Source organism: Crocodylus porosus, unplaced genomic scaffold, assembly GCF_001723895.1.
Source record: "Crocodylus porosus isolate Cpor-Errol unplaced genomic scaffold, CroPor_comp1, whole genome shotgun sequence".
Taxonomy (NCBI): Eukaryota; Metazoa; Chordata; order Crocodylia; family Crocodylidae; genus Crocodylus; species Crocodylus porosus.
The window spans coordinates 94,819,866-94,842,293 of record NW_017728931.1 but is presented as its reverse complement, the minus strand read 5'-3'; the positions used below and the strand labels follow the sequence as shown (position 1 = coordinate 94,842,293).

The window sequence follows — 22,428 nt, the reverse complement described above, 5'->3', positions numbered from 1 at the left end:
AAATGAGATTGGTCAAGCAAGACCTATCTGCAACAAACCTGTGCTGGCTATCCCTTCAGATGTTGGCATCAGCCAGTCCATTAAGGATGGCCTCTTTAATAAACTTTTCTAAGATCTTCTAATCTGGTACAGTTTAGGGAGTAAGCAGGACTTAAGCAGGCCACAACACCTGGAGAATACTCCTTATATGTGTTTCCCAAGAAGCTGATTGTCCTAACCCTCCTAAAATGTCATGAAAAAAACTTAAATATGCAATATAAACTTCAGGGCTAAGTACAGACAGTCAAAAAACCCAAAACAGAACCAATTCAGTCTTTGCAGGGCAGCCTAAGCTTCAGAGACTAAACAACTGGATACACATTTACCTTTGAATCAAGTAATGCAGCCACATGCCTGTGGTGGCTCAGGACAGAAGTGGGGTGGCAGGGGCTAAAGAATGGCTCTCTGACATTTCCTTTTCTTGCTGCCCCCAAGGGCTCTGGAATTTGAAGTCCTGCATCACAGAAGCAGGACTCTGCAGGGTTGCTCGTCACTTCCTCTTCCTGTTTTCAGGTGTCTCTGGGATTTATAGTCCACAGCCATAGCTGGCAGTAACTTTCAGTAAGTTTAACAGGGCAGGTCAGCTCTGTATTTGGGGGAAGCTGGGTTTAACCATCCTCCCTGGCTCCAGCTCCCAGCCATGGTTTGCCTGGAGGGGGCAGTCCCTGCCTCTTCTCCCCACCCTCCCAACCCTTCTCTGCTGGAGCAGACAGCATAACCCAACCCAGGGCTGGAAACATGTTGAGATGCTGGGGAACTATGATTTAACTTGAACCAGGAAGGGATCTGGGACAAAAGTTTCATGAACTGGTTTGACCCAAATCAGTTAAGTCTGATACTATATTCAACCAGGCTTATATTAAACCATTTTCAGGTATTTTGAAACTGGCTTATGTGCACTGAACTTCTGTTATGTTACAGGTTTAAACCAGTTTTTGATCACTTAAACTGGTTCATGTGTAACTTCTGTCCCTAGCCTAGGAGAGAAAAGCTCCTACTCAAACTCAAAAGGGCTAGATCCAATGAAGCACTTAGGTACATACAAGTTAGGCTCTATGCTACATACTTTTTAGGCACCTGGACACTGAAGATGGAGCCCAGAGTAAGATGGCTAGGTTCATTTTGTGCTATAGGGAGAGTTTGGTGCCTCAGAATGGCATCCATGGTGAGTGGGCAACTGCATGGAGAACGCTAGAAAGTAATACTGAGGCTTGGATTCTGAACTACTTGTTTGGCATCTAAGTGGACTCAGGCACCTACGTGTGATTCTATTCCACTTTATTCAGTCCAATAATGCACCTAGACCATTGTCTTACCCTTAAGAATGAATTGCAGAACAGCAGTGAGGAGTATCCATCCAGCTTTCACACCTAACTGGTGGAATAGAATCTGGCCTTAAGGGCAGAGCTGTGTCTGAAGGCTTGCGTCCCCCAGGGGCTCAGACACTTGACTTAGGCAGATACTTTTTTCTGTATTACTATTTTGAAATAGCCAATCAGGATTCCCTGTTCCCTTTTAAACTTGCCCAGTGAAAGAGTTAACACCTATTATCACCACCACCTCTTTCTCCAAGCATATTTTTAACAAAAATACCCTGAAGTGCCTCTGTTCAGGTAGATGTCTCTGAGCACATTTATCAGACCCATCTGTAAGGACTGTTCTCACTAGTTTCAAGATCCCAATCAGGTCTAGGCAAGAGCCATGTGCCCAGTTGGCCACAACTGCCCAGGTCTGAACAAGAAAAGCTACAGGCACCTGTGGAATATTCAGGTCAAACAGGGAGGCACCTCCAGAGTTAGACTGCCACTGAGCAGGACATTTTTGGATCCTAGATGGACTTCAACTAGTAAAGCCTGCCTAAGTTATTTACTGGTTCTAGACACAAGGGTTTTAAAAATACAGGAGCCAGTTATAGATGCAAAAAGATACCCATAAAAAAAGTGTTCTTATTTTTTATGTAAATAAGGCCCCTTCTACACTTGCAGGTAAAGGCGTGATGGGATCTAAAGCGTGATTCACATAGTCATGCCTCCTGCCATGCCACACATGCATGGCAGTAGGTGTGACTGTGGGATCATGCATTAGATCTCATTGTGCTTTATTGTTGGTGCAGGGGCAACTCCCGTGGCTGGGAGCTCTGCACACTCCAGCTGAGGTGCTTCCAGCTGTGGGAGCACTGCTTGCAACTCTGAGTATAGAGGATTGCTGCTGTGGCAGTCTCTCCACCATGGGGGTACAGGAAACCCTGGGACCAGGGAAATCATTCAGGGGGCTGGAGGTTTCTCACATCCTGGAGCCCAAGACCCTATTACATATGCAAATTAAACCTCAATAACAACTAACTATATGGTACATATTTTTGAGGTCTAACTTTATAGCTGGTTGGAGCTTTTTATAGTGTGACAGCTACTTTACATATGTAGCTGGTCTCCAGGGAATTTTGCAATTAACTAGTTAATTGCACAATACCTGTAATATGTCGAGGGGGCCTATTAGTGAGCCAAGTCACTGGTTCCCATAAATCTCATTTGGTATAGTCTGAAAATAAACTGAGCTCAAACTGTACATGAGTAAATTTACATACAAACATTGGACACCTCTTACCATGACATTTAAATATTTCTTATTGGTCTTACTCTATAAAATGGTCTGTTTGCATCAACCAAAAAAATATAGAACAGATTCCACATATGAATGCTAACCAAAATAATGTATCATATTAAATAAGTGGAGGTTATCGCAGTGTCTCATACAGTCTACTCCTTTTAAATTATATTACATGCTTCTTGATTATGGGTTAATAGTACAAAACTATCTCCTCTTTGTTCCACACATGCACCCACAAACTCTGGGTGTTCTTTGAAGGTGATACAGCAGTAATTTAGATAGACTTGAATGCCAACAGAGTCTAATTTTTTTTTCTTTTTGTAATAGATATTCTACTAATGTCCGTTGAAAAATATAATTGCTTTTAGTTTGTCTACTCTGAGCATCAAATATCATGTCTGACCATTATCCAGGATCTGTGGGTTACTTTTTTATTACAGAAGAGTGCATGCTCAGCAGGGAATGATCTCATATAGTATTTGGAGATGTATGTGTCTATATTCCTTTAGAGAGTAGAAATGAAGCAATTGCCTTCCTTCACTTAGCCTGCTGGGATCTTGGGATAGATGCTAACAAGCACTGTCTGTGGAAAAGCAACTTTAGTTCCAAGCTTTTAAACATAAATTGCTATAGGGGACTATTGGGAGAATACAAAGAGGAATCAAAGAATGAAGGGGTGATTAGATGGTGAAATGACACATGCAAAAAATGGCAGTGCCGTGAAAGTTTAATGATTGATATAATGTTAATGAGCATATGGAAGGCATTATTTGGTATTATATTAAATGGTTTTCATTTAGTGCAACTCAGTAGCTCAGATGAGAGAAGGGGCACATCTAGGGCAATTACTGACTCAACCCCCTTGCTGCTTTCTAAGCAAAGGTGTTGAGGGACACTTGGAGCCTTTTAATTCAAGATAAGCCTACTAAATAGCAGACTTCCTAGCTAGTTCTGCAACTCCTCCCTTCACTTCTGGGTCCTTTCTGCTCTGCACTTCCCAATAGTTTCAATTTCTTCTATGGGCAGATCCAGGATTTTGTAAAGTGGGAATGCGAAAAACCAGTGTTGCAGGTAAGAAACTTCCCTCCCTGCATCCTTCCCCTCTATGCTTTGCAGCATGCTCCCTCCCTTCCCATTCCAATCCTCTGCCTCTCCTGCCTGTCACTGCTGCTGTCCCCACTATCCCTAGCTGCTCCAGGGGTTATGGGGAGGCTCCAGAGCCCCTCCTGCCTCACTTCAGCTAGGTGGCACATGGAGCCAGGCCTGGCCCGAGGCAGCAGCAGTGGTGGCACCTGGCCAGTTTCCTTTCCCTGTGCCTGCTTCTGGGCTGAAGAAGAACACCTGGAGGGACTGGACAAGAAGGGAGAATCTTTCTGCCATTCCTACTGTCCCTGGCTGAGCCTTGATCCCTGAGGAGGCTGGCTGGCATGATCAGGAGTAGTTCTGGAGCCTCCCCCTGCTCCTGCCCCCATTTCCGAGCCAGCCAGGGACACTGACACAGGTGGGGTGGGGGGAGGGAGAAGAGGGAAGGAGACATGCCACTGAGCACAGATGGGGAAGGGAGAGGAATTCTTACTCAGCTGGTTAACAAAAAATTCCCAGCTGTGAGTCCCATGGCATCACTGGCTGAAAGGGGTGTGCATGTATGACACTGTGTTCCCCTCTAGGTCTACCTTTGAAGTCTTCCCTTCAAGCTGCCACTGGCTGAATAAAGAACCACTGCTCTTGTGCAGTGACCTACCCCTCTTTCTGTAAATCAGAGAATAAGGGGAGATTAGGACTTCATTTGAAGCCACATAGTTGACAATTATTTTCCTCCAGGAGGAAAAGTGAGGACACTCCTTCCTTCTATGATTCTGAGAAGATCTAACATAATCTGCGACACTAGTGCTCAACCTTTTCCCCTGGTGGGCCAGATGGGCTCTGCCCAGTATGGCCATGGGCCAGATCTGGCACCCAGGGCAGGCATGGTGGGGTTTGATTTGGCTGTTCGGAGAAGGGTGAGGAGAAGCCCAAACCTGATCCAGCTGTGCCAGGGGAAGGGGATGTGGGCTGGGCCTGATTCAGTTGCTTGCGGGGAGGGGGGCATGTTCCAGTCCTGATTCAGTTGTGTGAATGAAAGAGGTATGACTCTGGCCATGGTTCAGCCATGCTGGGGGAAGGGGTCATAGTCTGGCCCCAGTTCAGCTGCATGGTGGGAAGCGGCTGTGGCCTGGCCCTGATTCAGTTGTGCAGGGGGGAGGGGGCCTGGCTTGGCCCTATCTGGCTGTTCGTGGGGAGGAGGCACGGGAATATGGCAACACAGGAGGGTTTCAGTATTAATGGCTGCTGCTCCCCACTGCTATATTTCCTGGCCCAGGGCTAGATGCTATTCCACATTTAGCCTGCAGGCCAGAGGTTGAGCACCCATGATCTAGGAGATAAAGGGAGTCCCCCATGCGACCCCCATGAAGTAGCTGAGAGAAGTCCCCTCATCACCCATTTGGAAAAAGCCTTTAAAGTGTGATCTTAGTGAGGGAGATTTGATATCTAAGCATAATTAAGTAGGGTGCCCTGAGAGTGACACACAGAAGAGAAGTCAGTGGGTGGTACATGTACCAGAATGTATTGTGTGAGTTGGAGACTGTGAGTGTATATTGAAGGATAGAGATAGTTGTGTTTCATGAGTATATCAGCTGTGAATAAGAGTGTTGCTGTGTTGGTGAATGATTGCATGGGTGCTTGTGGAAGCTATAGTGAGTGACATGATAATGGAGAAGAAAGCAGGCCTCTCCAAAGGCCTCTTTTGGAAACAGTAAACATGGCTCCTTGTTCCATAGGTCTGGCCTGATAACTTTGTGTTTTTGTATGGTTCGAGTGTAACTGCCATCAAAGCTGAGTTGTTTCACTGTCCCATGGTTCTAGTCAGTCACATTACCTTTGCCTGTTTTCATGCTGTCTCTTGGCTATCCTGTCTTGGTTTTCATGGTTGTCTGGAGAAAAATCTCTAGACTCATAAGGTGTAGCAAAATAATAAAATGCTTTGGGATATGGATCAGCAAGTTATCTTGAGTAAGTGATTGATTTTGCTATCTCCAGCTCTGAAAAGCCCGTGTGAACTGTAAGACTGTATAAAAAAATCTAGTAATTTTCTGACAAATTGTAATCGAGTAATTGTCATTTCTGACAAATAGCATAAAATTTTAAGAACCTGTAAGATGCAGATCCATAAAATATTCTGGTATATTTGGTGTTTCTTATGTTCTTGGGGACTTCTCATTGAGATTGAAAGATTGAGAGACCTTCTACATTTCACTGAAAATGCAGTTATATAGGAAATTGTATTTTTAACAATATTCTGATGGCATGGAATAAAATCTTGTCTATATAATGTGGACAGGGCTATATATTACATGCTTGAGATGACCTGTGTACAGAAATATGGATGAGAGAAGAAAGAGGAAAGTTATTTTTCAAAAATATAAGTTGTATTTTTAAAGTTGTATTTTCATTTTCATTAGAGCAATAAATAGCTGTTGAGGTCTGGAAAAGATTGTCAGTGCTTACCTGAGGTAGTCAGCTTCCGTTAAAGGAGAAATTATTATAGCTCTATTCATGAAACCATCTTTTTTTTTTTTACAGATAATCTCTCAAATTATTATCTTGTCTCAGTCTCCAGATTTGGAAATTTATTTTTGTTAATACTATGGGGAGCCAACTCAAGCAATATGTGGAGTACTCTAGCCCATAATCTCAGCCAATTTGGTTTCACATCTGGATATGGTACCCAAACCCTGTTGATTCAGTTGGTAGAAAAATCTCTCTTCACTCAGCATGCAGCCTGTAAATCTGTTGAAGCAATTGCAGATGCTGTAGAATGACTGTGTTGTTTTCTGTCTGAGAGATCTAGGGGATGGATTCACAGAGCTGAAGGTCAGAAGGGACCATTAACTCTATCTGTTCTGATCTCTTGTATAGCACAGTTCATCAAGTAACCTCTATGTTGAGCCTAATAACTTGCTTGACTAAAGCAAAACCTGAGTTTTGGCTAAAGCATATCTTCAAGAAAAGCATTCGGTCTTGATACGAATACAGGAAAAGGAGAGAATTCTTTATAGACTAATCCTCCATAGGAAGTCCATTGCTTCATGTCTTTCTTTGGTGAGTCCCATTGTAGTTAGTTCCCTCACTGTAAAAAACATGTAACTTATTTCTTATTTGAATTTTTCTGGTTTTTATACCCTTGAATAATTTTTGGGGCTCTTTTCTGCACCCTCCCTGGTTTTCCAAAAGGATAGCATCTATGGCCTCTGACAGATCGTACTTTCATCAAACAACAGGCAGTACTACTCAATAGAGACTGTCATGCCACGTGAACTGCTTCATGTTCACAGGAGAGGTGCTGGCAGGGGCTATCATTATTCTCTACAGTTGTGCTATGAATGAAACGTAAGCTAGGCAAGTAGGCCCTCCCAGGCTAGAACTCTGTCACCCTGCAAGGGAAAAGCCATGGCTTCCCATGTAATTCTCTTTTAAAGGAGAATCCATACTTAAAGTTTGTTGATTCATTTTTCTGAAGTTTGTTCATGACCCTTTCATATATTCTTGGGACCCACGTTTGGGTCACGACCCACAGGTTAAGAAACACTGCCCTAATAGAAGACCACAGCTGAAGAGCACTGCTATCATGCACCATTGTATGAGGGTACAAATGAAGGTGCCCCACAGTAGAGCACCTTCATTAACTTGTCTGCTCCCAGTGCTGTCTCAGGATGGAGGAGCGGGAGCTTGGGCTGGGGTTATCTGAGGTGGGGGGCTCCAATTCACCCACCCCCATTCCAGCACAGACTCAGCAAACACCAGTCTGAGCTCCTTGTCCTCCATTTTCCCCACTCCTATCCTGAGACAGCACTGGAGCTGGGAATAGGGAGGCAGGACTAGGGGAAGAGGCTACCAGCACATGACCTCTCTCTGTATTAGCTCCAAATTGGTGCTCAATCTCTTACCTTCCTGACCCAACAACTAATGTCTGTTGGGTTGGGAGGATTGGTTTAACTAATGGTGCTCTGTGAAAGCTATGAGTTAGACCGGGGAGCTGCACTTCTGTCTGCGTCTAGAGTCCCCCTACAGGAAGCAGGGGGTGTGAGGGACAGGGAGAGAAAGTAGGCTACTCTGGGAAACTGGAAGACAAAGCTAAACACTGTCGCCCTGTGTGTGATGTGCCACAGGTTCAAATTAAAGCTTGATAGAAGCAAGCTATAAAAATGTCCTACGTTCTATGGCTCATTGGCCATTTTTATGACCCAGCCATTTTTAATGGGTGATAGTTACTTTGCATGTGTAGCATGTCTAAATTTATTGTGCAATTAACCAGTTGCTAATTGTAGCAATTAACTACTAACAATTAACCAGCATCAGGGGCCTTGATACACCCCAAAATAATCCTGCTTAGAAGGCAGAGTAGAGATGCACCTTATAGTCTAACTAAGTCAGAGATGTATGTGCTTTTTTGAGCCTGAACTCAACCCAGAAATACCATGGTGAAAAAACTTCGGGGAGACCTTCTGTTAGTGCTCTCAAGGTGTTAGTCTTTAGTGTGCTTGAGAACAGCCAAGGATGGTCCGGGGCATCTTCATCAAGATATCTTTGGGTTTGGAGTGTGGCTGTAGGAACAGGTGGGCCAGGACATACTCAGGACATTTTAGTTGAAACACACTACTACTACAGTATAGACATGTCTGACTGTCCGAACTCCTTGGCTATTGACTAAAAAATATAGAACCTTGTGCTTCATGATTGTAGGCCTTTAGTCCCTTTTATTAATTAAATATTTCAGCTTGAAACAAGAACGTTTATTTTTGTCAGTTGGGTGAGAACAAAAAATCTTATTATGGAGCAATCTGAACTGAATTTTTTTGTAATTTTATTTTACATCCAAGTCAAACTAATAATTTATTGAAAAAGGGTCAATCTCTGTTTTTTAAAAAGGTAGTTCAGTAAAAGGCTAGGAAAAAGATAAAGAAAGTAATGTGTGAAATCTGGTACTTGAGTTTGAAAGTTAGGTCTATCAGAGACTTGTTTTTCAGTAAGGCTATTTATATCTTTGTGGGCCATATCTCAGAGAATGTAACATGTAGAAACCTAATTGTATGTGTACATAGCTAGAAAAAACTAGTTTGGAAGATGGGTTTAATGTTGCGTAGCCAACCTGATAAGGCAGGGTGGGGTGGCAGGGAGGGAATCATTAATCTCTTCTGGACTTAGTAGCTAATCTTGACTGGACATGAGTATACTAGGGCGGGGACATAATTTTTTAAAGTATGTAAGATCTTTTTTGCCTGTATTTAAGTTTGAAAAGCCTGCCTAGCAAATAAATGCAAGATCTAACCATGCTAAAAAATAATTTCTTTTGTTTTTATTCAGTTTCCCTGTTTTTAATAAGTAAAATTTAATCAAGATTATTTGTCTATGGTAATTCTAGACAGATATCCCTAAGGAGGGGAAAACTCTATTTTTTCAGGTTTTCAGAGCTTCTTCAGAGTTTCTAGAACCTAATACTCGTGGTCAGTGCCTATGAGAGGCCTATACAAAATTATCCTATGATGTCCTCCCATTACTTCTGCCTTCCCAGGGGATGGACACAGAGGGTGCATCCAGACAAGGAGGAACTTGTGCTTCCCCAGGGAAAAGTAACAGTGGCACACCTTGCGCTGCTGCTACTTGTCCCTGGGGAACACCTGTGCCATGCATGCTCCAGGCATGCTGCAAGGTACCCCAGGTGGCATAAGGGAGGCTGGGGCCAGGAACTGTGCTAGTGCCAGCAGCCTTACTTGGGGTCTTGGGGGCCTCCGGGAGGTGCAGCTGTGGCACTCCTGCACCAGGAATCCTGACTAGCAGCTGGAGCATGGCTCCAGCTGGCCAGGCTCTGGGTTTGGGCAGTGTGCACTGCTGTCACTTGAGCTGCCCTGCCCTGTTTTTTTTGGCTTGGGTCTTTTTGACCCTAGGATCTCTGGGGTTCAAAAAAACCCTCCTGCACTGCAAAGTAGCAGGGCAGGGAACGCTTGCATGTGCAGCATCTACAGCATCACAAATCACACCTCAATGCTCGTCTGGACATGCCACTGAGGCTAACTGACAAAATAGGCTATCAGAGTTGATAGGGACATCGGTTATAGATAGGCTGAAAAAAGGGTATTTAAAAGTATCTGAAGATGTTTCCTCTCTCACAGTTAAAGCAGATTTAACAATAGTTACACACTTTGCCAAAATATTCAATTAATAATTTACAAATAATATGTTTTTTCTTATTTTTTGACCAAATGAATAGCCCAAGGATAAGCTAAAATATTGCAGGTTTTTTGAGTAAAAAAATTTCTAAAATACCAGATTTCCTATGCATCTTGTTCTTTTTAAGTCTTCCATAAGCATTTAAGGTTTCACTCCTGCACTGAACTCCTAGCACACAGCCTTTAGGATTATATTAAGCATGTTACAGTATCATGACTTGATAATGTAATCCGTCATGTACTGTTCATTACATGAGGACACTAAAAAAACTACTCCTTTGCAGTCAGTTGAAAATATTGGTTTAGAGGTATTAATATGTTTTGGAACCTTTTAAACATACCTTTTTAACCCTTGGGTTTACTTTTTCATTTGGGTGACTTAGGAAAAATGTAAAGATAATGCTTATTTTAATGTACTATGTCTATTCTGGTTCTAGATGTTAAAAAAATATTCATGTATAAGGCTATTTTTGAAGCATTTTTAGTACATTCAGTTTTGGGTTTGTTTTTTTTTTAAATGTACTATTTTTGGCACAAAAGTGACCACTTTGAAATGAATGTTCTTGCCTCTGATTTAGAATGATGTTTATTCAAGGTCATTACAGTTATTGCTAAGTAGAGACAAATTAACACAGAGGTCAGTAATTACATTACAAATGTATATGTTAATCAAATGGAAATGCTTATGAGGGGAATTCAGAAGAACCTTTAAAAGTGATGTGTGAAATCAGGATAGAATTTTGAAAGAGCAGCTTTAAAAATTGATGGCCTTTTTTTTCATTCTTTTGAAAAAACACATACTTTAGCACATACATTATGTATTATTATTTCTGATTAGTCAATAAATTTTATAGAAAGACATGCTACATACTTAGCGTAAATTAAAAAAAAAAGGTAGAAAGTAATTTTACAAAAAAAACCTGTTTAATTTATAGTAACTTTAGTAGATAAAATAGCATGCTGAGCCCTGGTCTTCTCCTACACCTGATCATAATTCCCCTGGAGTATTGACGCACAGAAATGTGCTGGGAAAAGTAATGTTGTCAACAAGTGCTAAAGGTGCTCCAGCTAATAATATCACTTTGCCATCTAAAACTTGCTGGATTCCTCTCATGAACGGCATGCAGAGCTAATACAAATTTTTCTGTTCTGTTTGGTGAAGACAGATAAAAGACATGAGATAACTAAAATGTGGGGTACTTGAATTAAAAGTCAGGCTATGTAATACTATACAGAAAATGATATCAAGACACAACTGTTCCTAAGCAATTACAAATCATATTATAGTCTCTGCATTTTAACCCCTGGACTACCAGTCATTGAAGTCATTTCCATACAGCTCAATTGTTCCAATCAACTCAACACCCATCAAAATCATTCATTTTATATGGTGATGAGAGCAAATGAGTTGACATGGCAGGTCTAGAATATATTTTCTGTGATAGCCACTATCTATTTGTAGAGTGGATACAGATTAGTGCTATGACACATCAGTCTAGAGGAGGGGTGGCCAGCCTGAAACAGGAGTGCCATACATGACATAGGCAGCTTCTGTGTGTGGCATGCTACAGTCAAATGAAAATTTCTTTAAGATAATGTGAATAAACGACATTAAGTATGTACAGTTATGTATTTAAAATCAAGAATGGGTTAAGAGTAATTGCACAATAAAAAAGTACATGATTTGTCTGTTTATAGGAAACAGATGTCTGTGTGTTATAGGAAATTTGATAGAATACTGTATTTTTAGTGGTAGTATATCAAAATGTATATGCAGGAGAACACCTAAATTAGGCTGTGAATGCAGCCTTAACTTGACTATTATGTGCTTAATGTGTAACCCTGGGCATACAATATGTTTATACTTATATAATGAATCTTTACACCAAATAAAAAAGCAGACACATGACATACACCTTATGTTAATGTAAATTACTTAAATCTGGTCTAGAAATACTGTATTCAGGGAGATAATTATACCAATATATGTATCCTGCATCCCTACCTTAGCTCAAGATAGCTTAAGGCAGGCAGACCTACTTCCCTCTAGCAAGTGGCAAAACAGTAGAATAGCATTAGCTGTGCACATCTCTGTGGGGCAGGTGGTCATGTGATTACTTTGGATCCTGTTGTAATTTATGGAAGTGTATAAAATAGATGTAAATTATGACAATGTAAAAGTATCATGATTACAGGCCCCAGACTACTCTGAATATCAAGTTCTGTGTGAAAAAATACCATAGTTAAAATATATCATATTGGAACATTTTGCATTGATTAAACCTTTCATTTTTGAAGATATTGATGAACATTTTCTTTACTGATTTAAACTGGATTTGACTGACTGTGATAAATATTAAAATTGTTTTCAGTTGTTTCTTCCCTCCCTAAAGTAAACAAATGACATGAATGTTTAAACAAAATATGAGATTAATGTTTGATGGATAACTCAGGTTTAAATATCTGAAACCACTTGCAAAGGCCCAATTCATCAGTAATGGGGAATTCTAATTTCATCCATGTCAAATATCTTCCCATTTATTTTGAAATGCAAACCCTGTTGATTATCTTAGTTTTTGTATTCAGGTGATATTCCAGTGTCTGTTTTTCTAAGGTGGTTTGAAATGAGAATGATAAGAGTGGCTTCACTTTAGGTGGAACATCATGATTGATGCTATATCAAGAAGAACATGGAGTTCCCAAATGACTTTAATAGTGTCTATTTCTTTGTGGACTTTCTTTTCATTTTCTTAAAACAATGAGAACATTACTGATTATATAACCTTATCCCCTTTCTCAGGTCTCCTAGAAACCCTGAACAGAAGATCATTAAAAGAGTGATTGCTCTTGAAGGAGACATTATCAAGTAAGTATTTTAAGCTTTAGTCTCTAACTTCTTATAAGAGCATTTTGCTTTTCAGTGAATTTTAAATCAGTATCCTAGACAACGAGAACTTTCTAGTATTTTCTTGCTGTCTATTCTTAACAGGGATGTCTGTTGTACATGTCTATTTTCTAAAGAAATAAGAAATGTTTCACACCTTGTTATGAAAATTACATGAGTAAATCATGCTTGCTGTCTATAGTGTCTGGTTCCCTTTCACAAATCTATGGAAGCCAATTGTTCAGAGATTTGTATAAATTAGGGTTCCAGAGCTGCGGTTTTTCAAGTAGGAATGATACATCTCTGAAGAAAATAACTCATGCAAACAACTGTCCTGATTGCAGGATTTTCCGGGAACTCACACTATGGGGAAATATGGTGAATCTCACCTGGAATTAGTTACTCTTGTAGAGGGAGTAACATTGGAATGTGTTTGTTTTGAGGTATAAGTGTATGTGTATGTGTACATATATATTGTATATAAATATACAAGTCTATGTTGCAGCCATATCCTGAATTCTGGGCACTGTTCTGGTCTCTGCGTCTTAACAAGGATGTTGTAGAATTTGAATGGTAAAGAGAAAGGCAACCAAGATGATAAGGGTTATGGAGCAGCTGCCATATCAGGAGAGACTGAAGAGGCTAAGGCTCTTTAGTTTGAAAAGTAAAAGGCTGAGTGGGGATAGGGTAGAGGTCTATAAAGTCATGAAGGGTGTGAACAATGTAAATAGGGAAATGTTATTCACCAAGTCCCAGAATACTAGAATTTAGGGACACTCACTCATTGAAGGCAGAAGGAGATAGGTTTAAAACTAACAAGAGAAAGTACTTTTTACATAGCACAGCTAACTTGTGGACCTGATTTCCACAGGATATTGTAGAGGCAGATGGTATACCAGGTTCAAAAAGTGACTAGACAAATTCATAGAACATATATCCATTAATAACTATTAAATGGAACACTCAGTTGTATCCTCTGGCATTCCTAAACCAATGATGGTAGATGCTAGGGTGGATAATGAGTGAGGGATATACTTGGCTAGATGGACCTCTGGTCTGACTGAATATAGCACTTATGTTCTTAAGATATAGCACTTATGTTCAGGAATAAAATGCTGTAGCATTGAAACCAGAACGTTTTATGAAAACATTGATTTTTTTTACTAGATTTTTCTCAAATGTAGAATGGATTTTACAGAAAGAGGAAGAGAGACAGTGCAACCTAAAAATACCAATATCTGAAGTGTTCAAGCACATGCATAGGATGTGAGAAACCAAAATTCAAGTTCCTTATCTGCTTGATTCTCACTCTGGCCCAGAGTGAATATTTAATAAGTCCCCGATAGTTTTGATTCAGAGTAGGGACTTGAATATAATGTACCACATCTCAGGTGAGTGTTCTAACCAGAGGACTGTTAGCTAGTTTAGGGCAGAGGAAGTATTGGTATTCTTCTTTTTCTTTCTCTGTTTTATTATAATTCATTTTTTAATTCAATTTTTCAAAAAGTCCCATTTTTGTCCCAGTTCAGAAGGTATATTTCACCTGGAGCAATTTAAACTAGTAGAGGGAGTGATATTTAGACAATCTTTGTTTGGGTTTTCCTGGTAGTAGCATAGGACTTCCTAGTTTAAATTTTGAAATCTCAAAATTTTCCAAAATCCAACATCTTGTTTCCTGAGGCTTCCTTAGACTCTCCAACTATTCTAATTCTTTCCCTATTCTAATTTGTTTCCATCTCATTGGGTGTCTATACACATGCTACAGGGTCAAAGGAGTGGAGGGGGTGGCATTTTAGTTAGCGGCTCTGAGAGCTGTTCTAATTAAAGTGCCAACAGCATTGCATGTATTCAGCATCCCATGCTTCAAAATGGTGACGTGGGTACTTTAACTAAAGCTTGTTCAATGAGCTTTAGTTAAAGCACCCCTGCTGCCATTTTGAAATGCAGGGATGCTGAATACACGTGATGCGAAGCCTGCTGGAGTGCACTAACTATCATGCTTAAGCAGACTTGTAGCTGACTCAATTAATCTGCAGAGCTCCATCATGTGTATAGGTGCCCATTGATCTTCTAGTCCACGCTGCAACTGCAGTTCTACCAGTGGGAAAGCATGTTGGTTAGGCAGCTGTTTTTCCATCTCATCCTCACCTAATATTACTTAGTAGTGTTGCTGTCTTTTCTACTCGTCCATTAGCCTGCTTCTTCAAAAATGGCTGTTAGAAAACTGCTGTTTAGAATTAAATTTTTCAGGCCTTCTGGTTAGTGTGGATTGGATGAGGTTTATCTGTGAGAAGGATTGTTTTATACACAGTGCCTATGAAAATCCTTACCTTTCAGATAGGAAAGCCAGGAGTCGACCTATACACTATGTCAGCCTGTACACTGTGAAATATGGTAACTGTAATCAGAGAGCAGGGTGGAATACCTACTTGAATTTTGCTTTTATTTGTAGCTAGAATCATTATGTTTTGTAACACACACATATGTATGTGTTTGTTGGGCAGGGGTGATGCACACATACACAGAGTACTATTTAAAGAGATCAGGAATCAGCATATCAGGGACTTGAAAAACCTACCAAAAAACTTTACCTTTATTAGCTAAAACTAATTCAGGACCTAGAACACTTCTTATGAAAAGTGGGATGGGGAGAGGATTCGACTACATCTGTGGAATATTAAGCAGTGTTAAAGTTAGAACATGCTGTGAACAGTCACCCATTAAGGTTTAATACTGTTTTTTGCCTGCACATCTCTGACTTGCCACTAGCGAGCTAGTGAGCAGGGACATGGCAAGGAGCCAGGAAACCTGGGTTCTATCCCTGTTCTGGGTTGAATGGGGGTGGAGGAGGCTGGAAGCGATGCATCCTGGGATGCTGGAGGACTACAAAATGCTTATTTTATCTCCATGGAGCAGACTGAAATTATCCTAACATAAGCTAGGTAGCCTATTCCAGAATTAACCCTTGCCTGAAGTGGTGTAACTTTGAGAAGCTTAGAGGACACTTAGCATGAGTTAACGAGCTTTATTGTGCAGGTGCTTATGCTGTAAGTACCCTTAGTATGGCCCAAGTGTAACATGTGACTTCACCCTAAGACTTTACTTGGAAGGATTTATGTTATGTAATAAAAAGGCAACACATTTTTCCCAAAAAATTAAGTTTAGGAAGTATTTATCACTATCTGTCTACCTATGAAATGTTTCAATAACAATCAGAGAGAGTGCAAATTTGCCATTTTTTCCCCCTAAAATGTGAGTTTGATTATTTACTGCAATGATATTACAAGTTATTATGGGACACAGGTGATTGGGGCAACAAAGTATGTATCAAAAACATAATAAAAATATTTCCTTTTCTGTTTGACTAATTTGAAGACAAATATATTCAGAAGACAAGTGAAGTCTGTATTGAATCGTCTCAATGTATTGTTTATGTGTTCATTAATGTGTTGCATCAAATTATCTTTGGCCACCATGAAATGATATTCTGAGTTAAACTGAAAATAGATTGGAAAAGTTTGGAGAAAATATATTCATGAGAACTAAATTCATTTTCTTCTTAGCACACTGAATAATTGCAGTCAGATCATTTGGAAGTCTAAAGTAGCAGAAAAAAATATTGTACCACTGAAAATCAGTAAAACTATTTCCTGCTTATGTGTACATTGACCCCACACTTCAGTGTGATTTCTGAGGAGGGGTGAAATGAATGCTATCCACCCCTGGTTAGAAAATCTGATTTTTTTTTGTTCTCTTATTATGGACATGTAATAGAACGGAAGTGCTTGATCTTGTAGGTATATGGGAGCACGCAAACTGCTTTTACTCCTAATTCTGGATCTTTAAAGCAGATGGTGCGCCTATGCACTATAGTGGCACATCTTTGAGCCCGCTTTTAATGATTTCCCTTGTCACTCTACTTTTGATCAGAGTTGCTCCATGCACAGCTGGTTCATTACATGGAAAAGCTAATGCTCTCTTATTTTCTCTGAAAATGTAGGGCTGAAGTGTGCAAGCTTGTAGTAGAATAGGAACAGCAGCTCCCCTTCCCTCTTCCTTATCAAGCTTAAGGAGATGAATAATCCCCTGTTTCTAGTTAGGCCTTGGTGTGTATGTGTACACACTGATAGTTGGGACGGTATGAGTGGATTATTCATTGTCAGAGAGTCTGTGGGGCATAGAGGACTATTGGTATGGGGGATAATTTTATGTGATGGTGTCATACGGCTTGAGGGGGGCTATATAGGTATATCAGTTTGGCGGGGCATATGTGTTAATTGTGAGGGTAAGTGTATGGTGTCTGTGTATGTGGTTATATACGAGCTAACCTACAGCAGTTGTGGTGTTGTAAATAGAAAATAGACGTGTTGTTTAGGGGGCATAAATAATCGAAGGAGACAAAATTAAATGTTCTGTATTGTAAGGAATGCCCAAATTAATTGGTGATGGATGTGGGAATGAATTGATCTGTGGTTTTCACGATGAATCGAGCTTCACTGATGAAACGATTTTCCTAATGACTGGGACCAATAAGAGATTTGCAGTATTGCAAGTGAGCACTTAGCTAAGTACTACCATTTCTGAACTGAGTATTGGAGCATGATGCTAAGTTCAAAGAATAGAGCATGCCTTGGGGAACATGGTAGGGAAGGGGCTGAGGCATAGGGCATGGGTGGGGGATGGCTCCTTCTCCACTGCAGACTGGGCAGTAGCTGCAGGGGCAATGCAGATCCCTCTGGGACCCCCTGAGCCACAACAGGGACAAGGGCTGTGGCTGAGGTCTGTGCTACCCTGTAGCAGTGGCCCCAATCCTGGCTCTGCAGAAGGAGTGAGAGCTGGGGTGGGAGTTGGGGACAGCAGTATGGTTCAGCTTGGTCCACTGGCACTCAGGTGCAGGAGAAGGAGCCCCCCTGGGATCACTCAAGACAACCACCCCTGTGGCACTGCCCTTGACTGTGAGCACCTTCCCCCAGCCCCATGGCCAGGCTGAGGGATGCCCTGCCCCATCCCCAGGGCCATAGTTCAGGCCAAGTATGTGGCTCCCTTTGGGGCGCAGCTCCCTGAGCCACTGCATGGATGAGCTTTGCAGGAAGAGGAGATGCGGATGGGGGTAGCAGGGCTGGAGACTCCTGTGCAGGGCTGCTGTGCTCACAAAGCTCATCCTGCCCTTCGTAGCTGGAAACAGAGACAAGGATGGTACATAGCCCCCTTATTACCCCATGCTCTGCTCCTGTCCTGGCCCCTGTACGGATGTCAGGCTTTGCGGGTATGCAGCCCCCAGCGGTAGAGCACAGCCCCTTCCCCATGGTGCTCCCCCAGGCACATGCAGCAATGAGCTGGGCCCAGGTACAGCTGCTTGCAAGGCTGCGGCTGCCTGCCACATCCAGCCCAGGCTCTGGGCAGCTGCTGTCTGCCACAGAGCCTGGGCTGCTCACAGCAGGGCTTGCAGCCTCCCTCCCACTTGCTGAGAGGAGCTCAGGCTCCATGGCCAGCAGCAGCTACCCAGAGCCTGGGCCAGCTGTGGCATGCCAAGCAAAATGGCTTCACATGCCATGCTCTGGCATGTGCCAAGGGTTGCTGGCCCCTGAAATAGAGCATGCTGAAAGTGTCTACTGAACTTCAAGGTTTTGCTTTGCAAATTTCTGTCAGGAGAATACATTCAAGGAAGGCCACTGATATTGGACTGCTTCTTATAGAGTGAATCATTTAATAGGAGATACTGGATGCATCTGCATGTAAAATTCATGCATCTGAATAAATTCCTGCACAGTTTGCTCACAAAGCTCACTCTGCCCTTGTAGCTGGGAATAGGGACAGGAGTTTATGGCTCCTGGGTGCAGTGTTTACATGTGAACCTGGGCCCGCAGCATGTTGAACTCGAGCAGTGCAGCCCCAGCTGGCGGAAGGTCTGGGAAGGAGGGGGTCAGTCTGCCAGCCCAGAGCTGCTCTGCCCCAGCTCAAGGTGCTGCACAGGGGATGGCTGGGGCATGAGGGTGCTATGCTGTAGGGCTAGCTGGCAGGCAGCCCCTGCACTGTAGCACCCTTGTGCCCTAGCCAGCCCCGGTCACCATTTGAATGTGCATTGTGGTACACTAAACTCCACAATAGGATAATACTTGTGTTGGGCAGTACTATCCTTTGGCAGAAGTAATTAGCTTACTCTGGCCTAATAGCACTGCACATGTACACTGTTACTCTTCACTGTGGAGCTAATTAGTCAACTTCGCAGTAAAGCACACTTGTAGATTCCCCCCACTTATTTTCTTGTCTAGTTTGAAAGGCTGAGTTTGGTAATAGATTGTCTCTAGCCTACCCCTTACTGTGAGTAACTCTTGCATATTATCTAAAGAGTTTGATATTGTCCAGGGGAAAACAGAGACATGTATTTTCACTCCGGGTATTGGGAACATGTTTTCTCTGGGTACGAGTGAGATCTTGAGAAGAATGTAGAATATAAAGAATATAGCTATATGATGTGTGGAAATCTAAGGATGTTGAGAACAATAGGATGGGGCTGGTGACTTCTTCCTTGTGGACTGCAGTCTAAAGTGGAGTTATCAAAGTAATGTCATCATTTTCAGGAAGGTTGTTTTGATCAGTTGATTAAAGTGGGAATGCATGGAAGCCTTATAAGGACACGAGTTTCCTATTCTGAAGCTGTTGTTCCTTTGTGAGTTGTCTCCTGACATCCTTTCTTTTAATCTGAAGTTTTGTATAACTTGAGAGAAACAACTGAAGTGGCCAAGAGATGCATTTTATAGAAAGTAGAGGAATGGCGTCACCCTTCTATGAAAGTGCTTGTAAATCTCAAAAGACATGACTTTTCAAAGCAGGCCCATAGCTTAGTGCCAGAGGCCCCACATGTCATAAATGTGAATGCATGGAGGGATTCACAAGGTACAGTTAATAGTAAATACATGTCTGCATTTGTTCTGACCGCTGCTGAAATCTGCCACAATTTAATAATCTGTGAAAGGGAGCTGTTTGTGGGTCTGTCCCACCTTTATCAAAGGTTATTACTGTATAATATAGGAAAGTTTAATGTGACCTTATTCCTAACATGGGAGCAAACCTCAGAGTGAAATGTGAGTGAAAAATATGGTATGCACAAATAAAAAAGAGAAAAATGCTTCCCTGAGGTCTGAAGTCAGGCCACATTATCAGAGACAATTACTGCAACATAATGCACATGGCTTATATTACCTATTTTAAAAAAATACAGCATCTTGCTTTTTTAAAATCAGATTTTATCTAAAAAGGTATCTGTTTTTAAAATAATCCCATCATAGAACAGTGACCTACCTAACCTCTTCTGAATTGACTGTACAAAAGTGTTTTAGCTCTTTAGGAGTAATTTGTCATAAAAATGCAGTGTTTTTCATGTCATTAACCAAAACAAGTTTAGTTAGCTTTTTATTATTTGTCCAGTACTGCAGGTAATGAAAGTAATATTTAGACAGAACCATTAGTTCTACAGGAAGGGTTTCTTACCTTTTGTTGTTTGTTTTATATTCATTTGTTATGACCCTTATTGTAGAAAAAAGCTATTTTCTCAGTACTTAATGTACAAAAGTGAAGTGTATATAGAAGATAAAATTAACACACTACAAAAATAAGGACTGTAATTTTTTAGATCACAGTATGTCAAAGATCTGCAGCGGTGCCATCATGACATAGTGTTGTAGATTTTCCACATAGTCAAATCGGGTTTCTCATTCCTTAGAGCTTGTTCTTAGGTACTGAAAAATACTGCAGTCTCACTGAATAAAAAGTCCTGGCATTTCACTTCTGAGACCTTGGTTCCAGTCTAGTTGGCAGTACCAGCGTTATGAGTTAGGTGGTGTCTTTTTAAATCCCCAGCTGACTGTAGTCCACATCACAAACCCATCACAGATAATTTAACTTTCAGCAGCTAGTAACAATTCTTTCTCAGGAGATTTAAAAAGAACAGGAAGAAAATCACCTTTCGGCCCTAGAGAGATGCTGCTATAGGTCAACTCTAATAGCCATGGTGGACAGTGTGCAAATTTCATACAGTACTTTTTTTCCATGGATGAGACTTTATACGTCTTCTATAAATTCACAGTAGAAATAACTATGTAGGTAGGAAATCCTGATGATCAGGATTTCCTACCTACTGCAATCTTTTTAAATGATTATTCTTCTAGGAGAGGGATTATATTAAAAAAAAGTCAATACCATCTAACTTATTAAAAATAAATGTTGGTATTAGAAAACATATTGAATCAGTAGAAATTAAACATTTTAAAACCAATTTATCTTAAACATGCTATTGGAAATACAAAAATCCATAGTAATCTATCACAAATTGTTGAGTCATGCTATGTACAGTACTAGAAATAATGAAGCATTATGAAATGAAAAACAGTACTAAAATAAGTTTTTTCCTAGTAAAACTTAAATTAATGTCTGGTTTATAACATGCTATACTGCTTTTTTATGGGCAGCAAAACTGCCCAGCTCTGTGAAAGGTTGATTCAGCACATCAAGTTATCTTAGACAGTAGTTAGATTCATAACACACAGTACTGGGAGTAGTTCACGGACCCCTTAAGGAGGCATGTATTCGAGAAATTGTGTTCTGGGGCATGTTTAGACTACTGGTAGTTAGTGTTCATGATCCTGAACGTTTCAAAATGAGAACAATGCAGCTTTCAAGTGTTTCTTGTTGTTGCTGCTCCTGATATGAAAATAATGGAAGTTTATTTGATAAGTGGCCAAATTTCAGAGACTATATGTCTAGCACTAAGTAAGGACTGGTAATGCCTCTTGTTATTAAGGCTGCCTGGCACTTCCTATTATAAAAACCTTTTAACTGTTTTTGCTGAAATTTTGCATGCCTGGCCTGCATCAGATTGAATTTTAGTGGGAAATTTCAGCCAGAATGATTCAGTCATTCCTGAGAACACAACTGACAAAAATACAACGTTAAGCCCATGACAAAAAATTCTGGTGACATTTTCTTGGAATAGTTCTAGCTCTTCTGTATGTAAGAACAGGGACTTGAAACTTAGCAGATTGCAGTTTGCCAGAGTTGAGAAGAAATTTGGGCCGAAATCCTATTTTGTACTTTAAGATATCAATGGTACATAGACACATGAACACAATCCTGTTCCATCTTGCTTTAGTTCTTGAAAAAACATTAATAGGTCAACTTCTGTAATACAGCTTTATCTTAACCATAAGCCATAAGTGGCAAAAAGGAAGACTTTTACCCACTTTTGGAATTAATAGTTTTATAAGGAGCAGAGGAGAAATTTTGGATTCACTGAACAAAGAAATCTGGAAGTAGGGTAAGGAAAATAAGGCTGGGATGAAAAGCCAGCAGAGTGCAGTTTTTGTACTAGTTAGGTGAAGGGAATGGGACTAGATTGAGGAAGCAGGAGTGAAGACGGGATAAAGCTAGTATTGTAGGGGAAATCAGCTAAGAGTCACATTTGTGAGGAAGAATTTAAAGAGTCCCCAGGGCAGATTTCATTATATAGCCCCAGATTCCTGAAAATGCCTATTCCTTTGCTGTCAGTAAACATCTGGGTAACCCAGTGACAAAGTTTCTGATCCTCACAAAGTACTGCTGTTCCACACACCTCTTCAGGTGATGGTAGCTCAATCT

General features: G+C 40.9%; 1 protein-coding gene across 2 annotated transcripts in view; it reads left to right on the top strand.

Moving 5' to 3' along the window:
* IMMP2L (inner mitochondrial membrane peptidase subunit 2) overlaps positions 1 to 22,428 on the top strand; it is an 875,599-nt gene that overhangs the window by 590,630 nt on the left and 262,541 nt on the right. For both annotated transcript variants that reach the window (XM_019543389.1, XM_019543387.1), the window contains exon 4: positions 12,712 to 12,777. In XM_019543389.1, the coding sequence (XP_019398934.1) occupies positions 12,712 to 12,777 (66 nt within the window). The remainder of the gene's footprint in view (positions 1 to 12,711; positions 12,778 to 22,428) is intronic.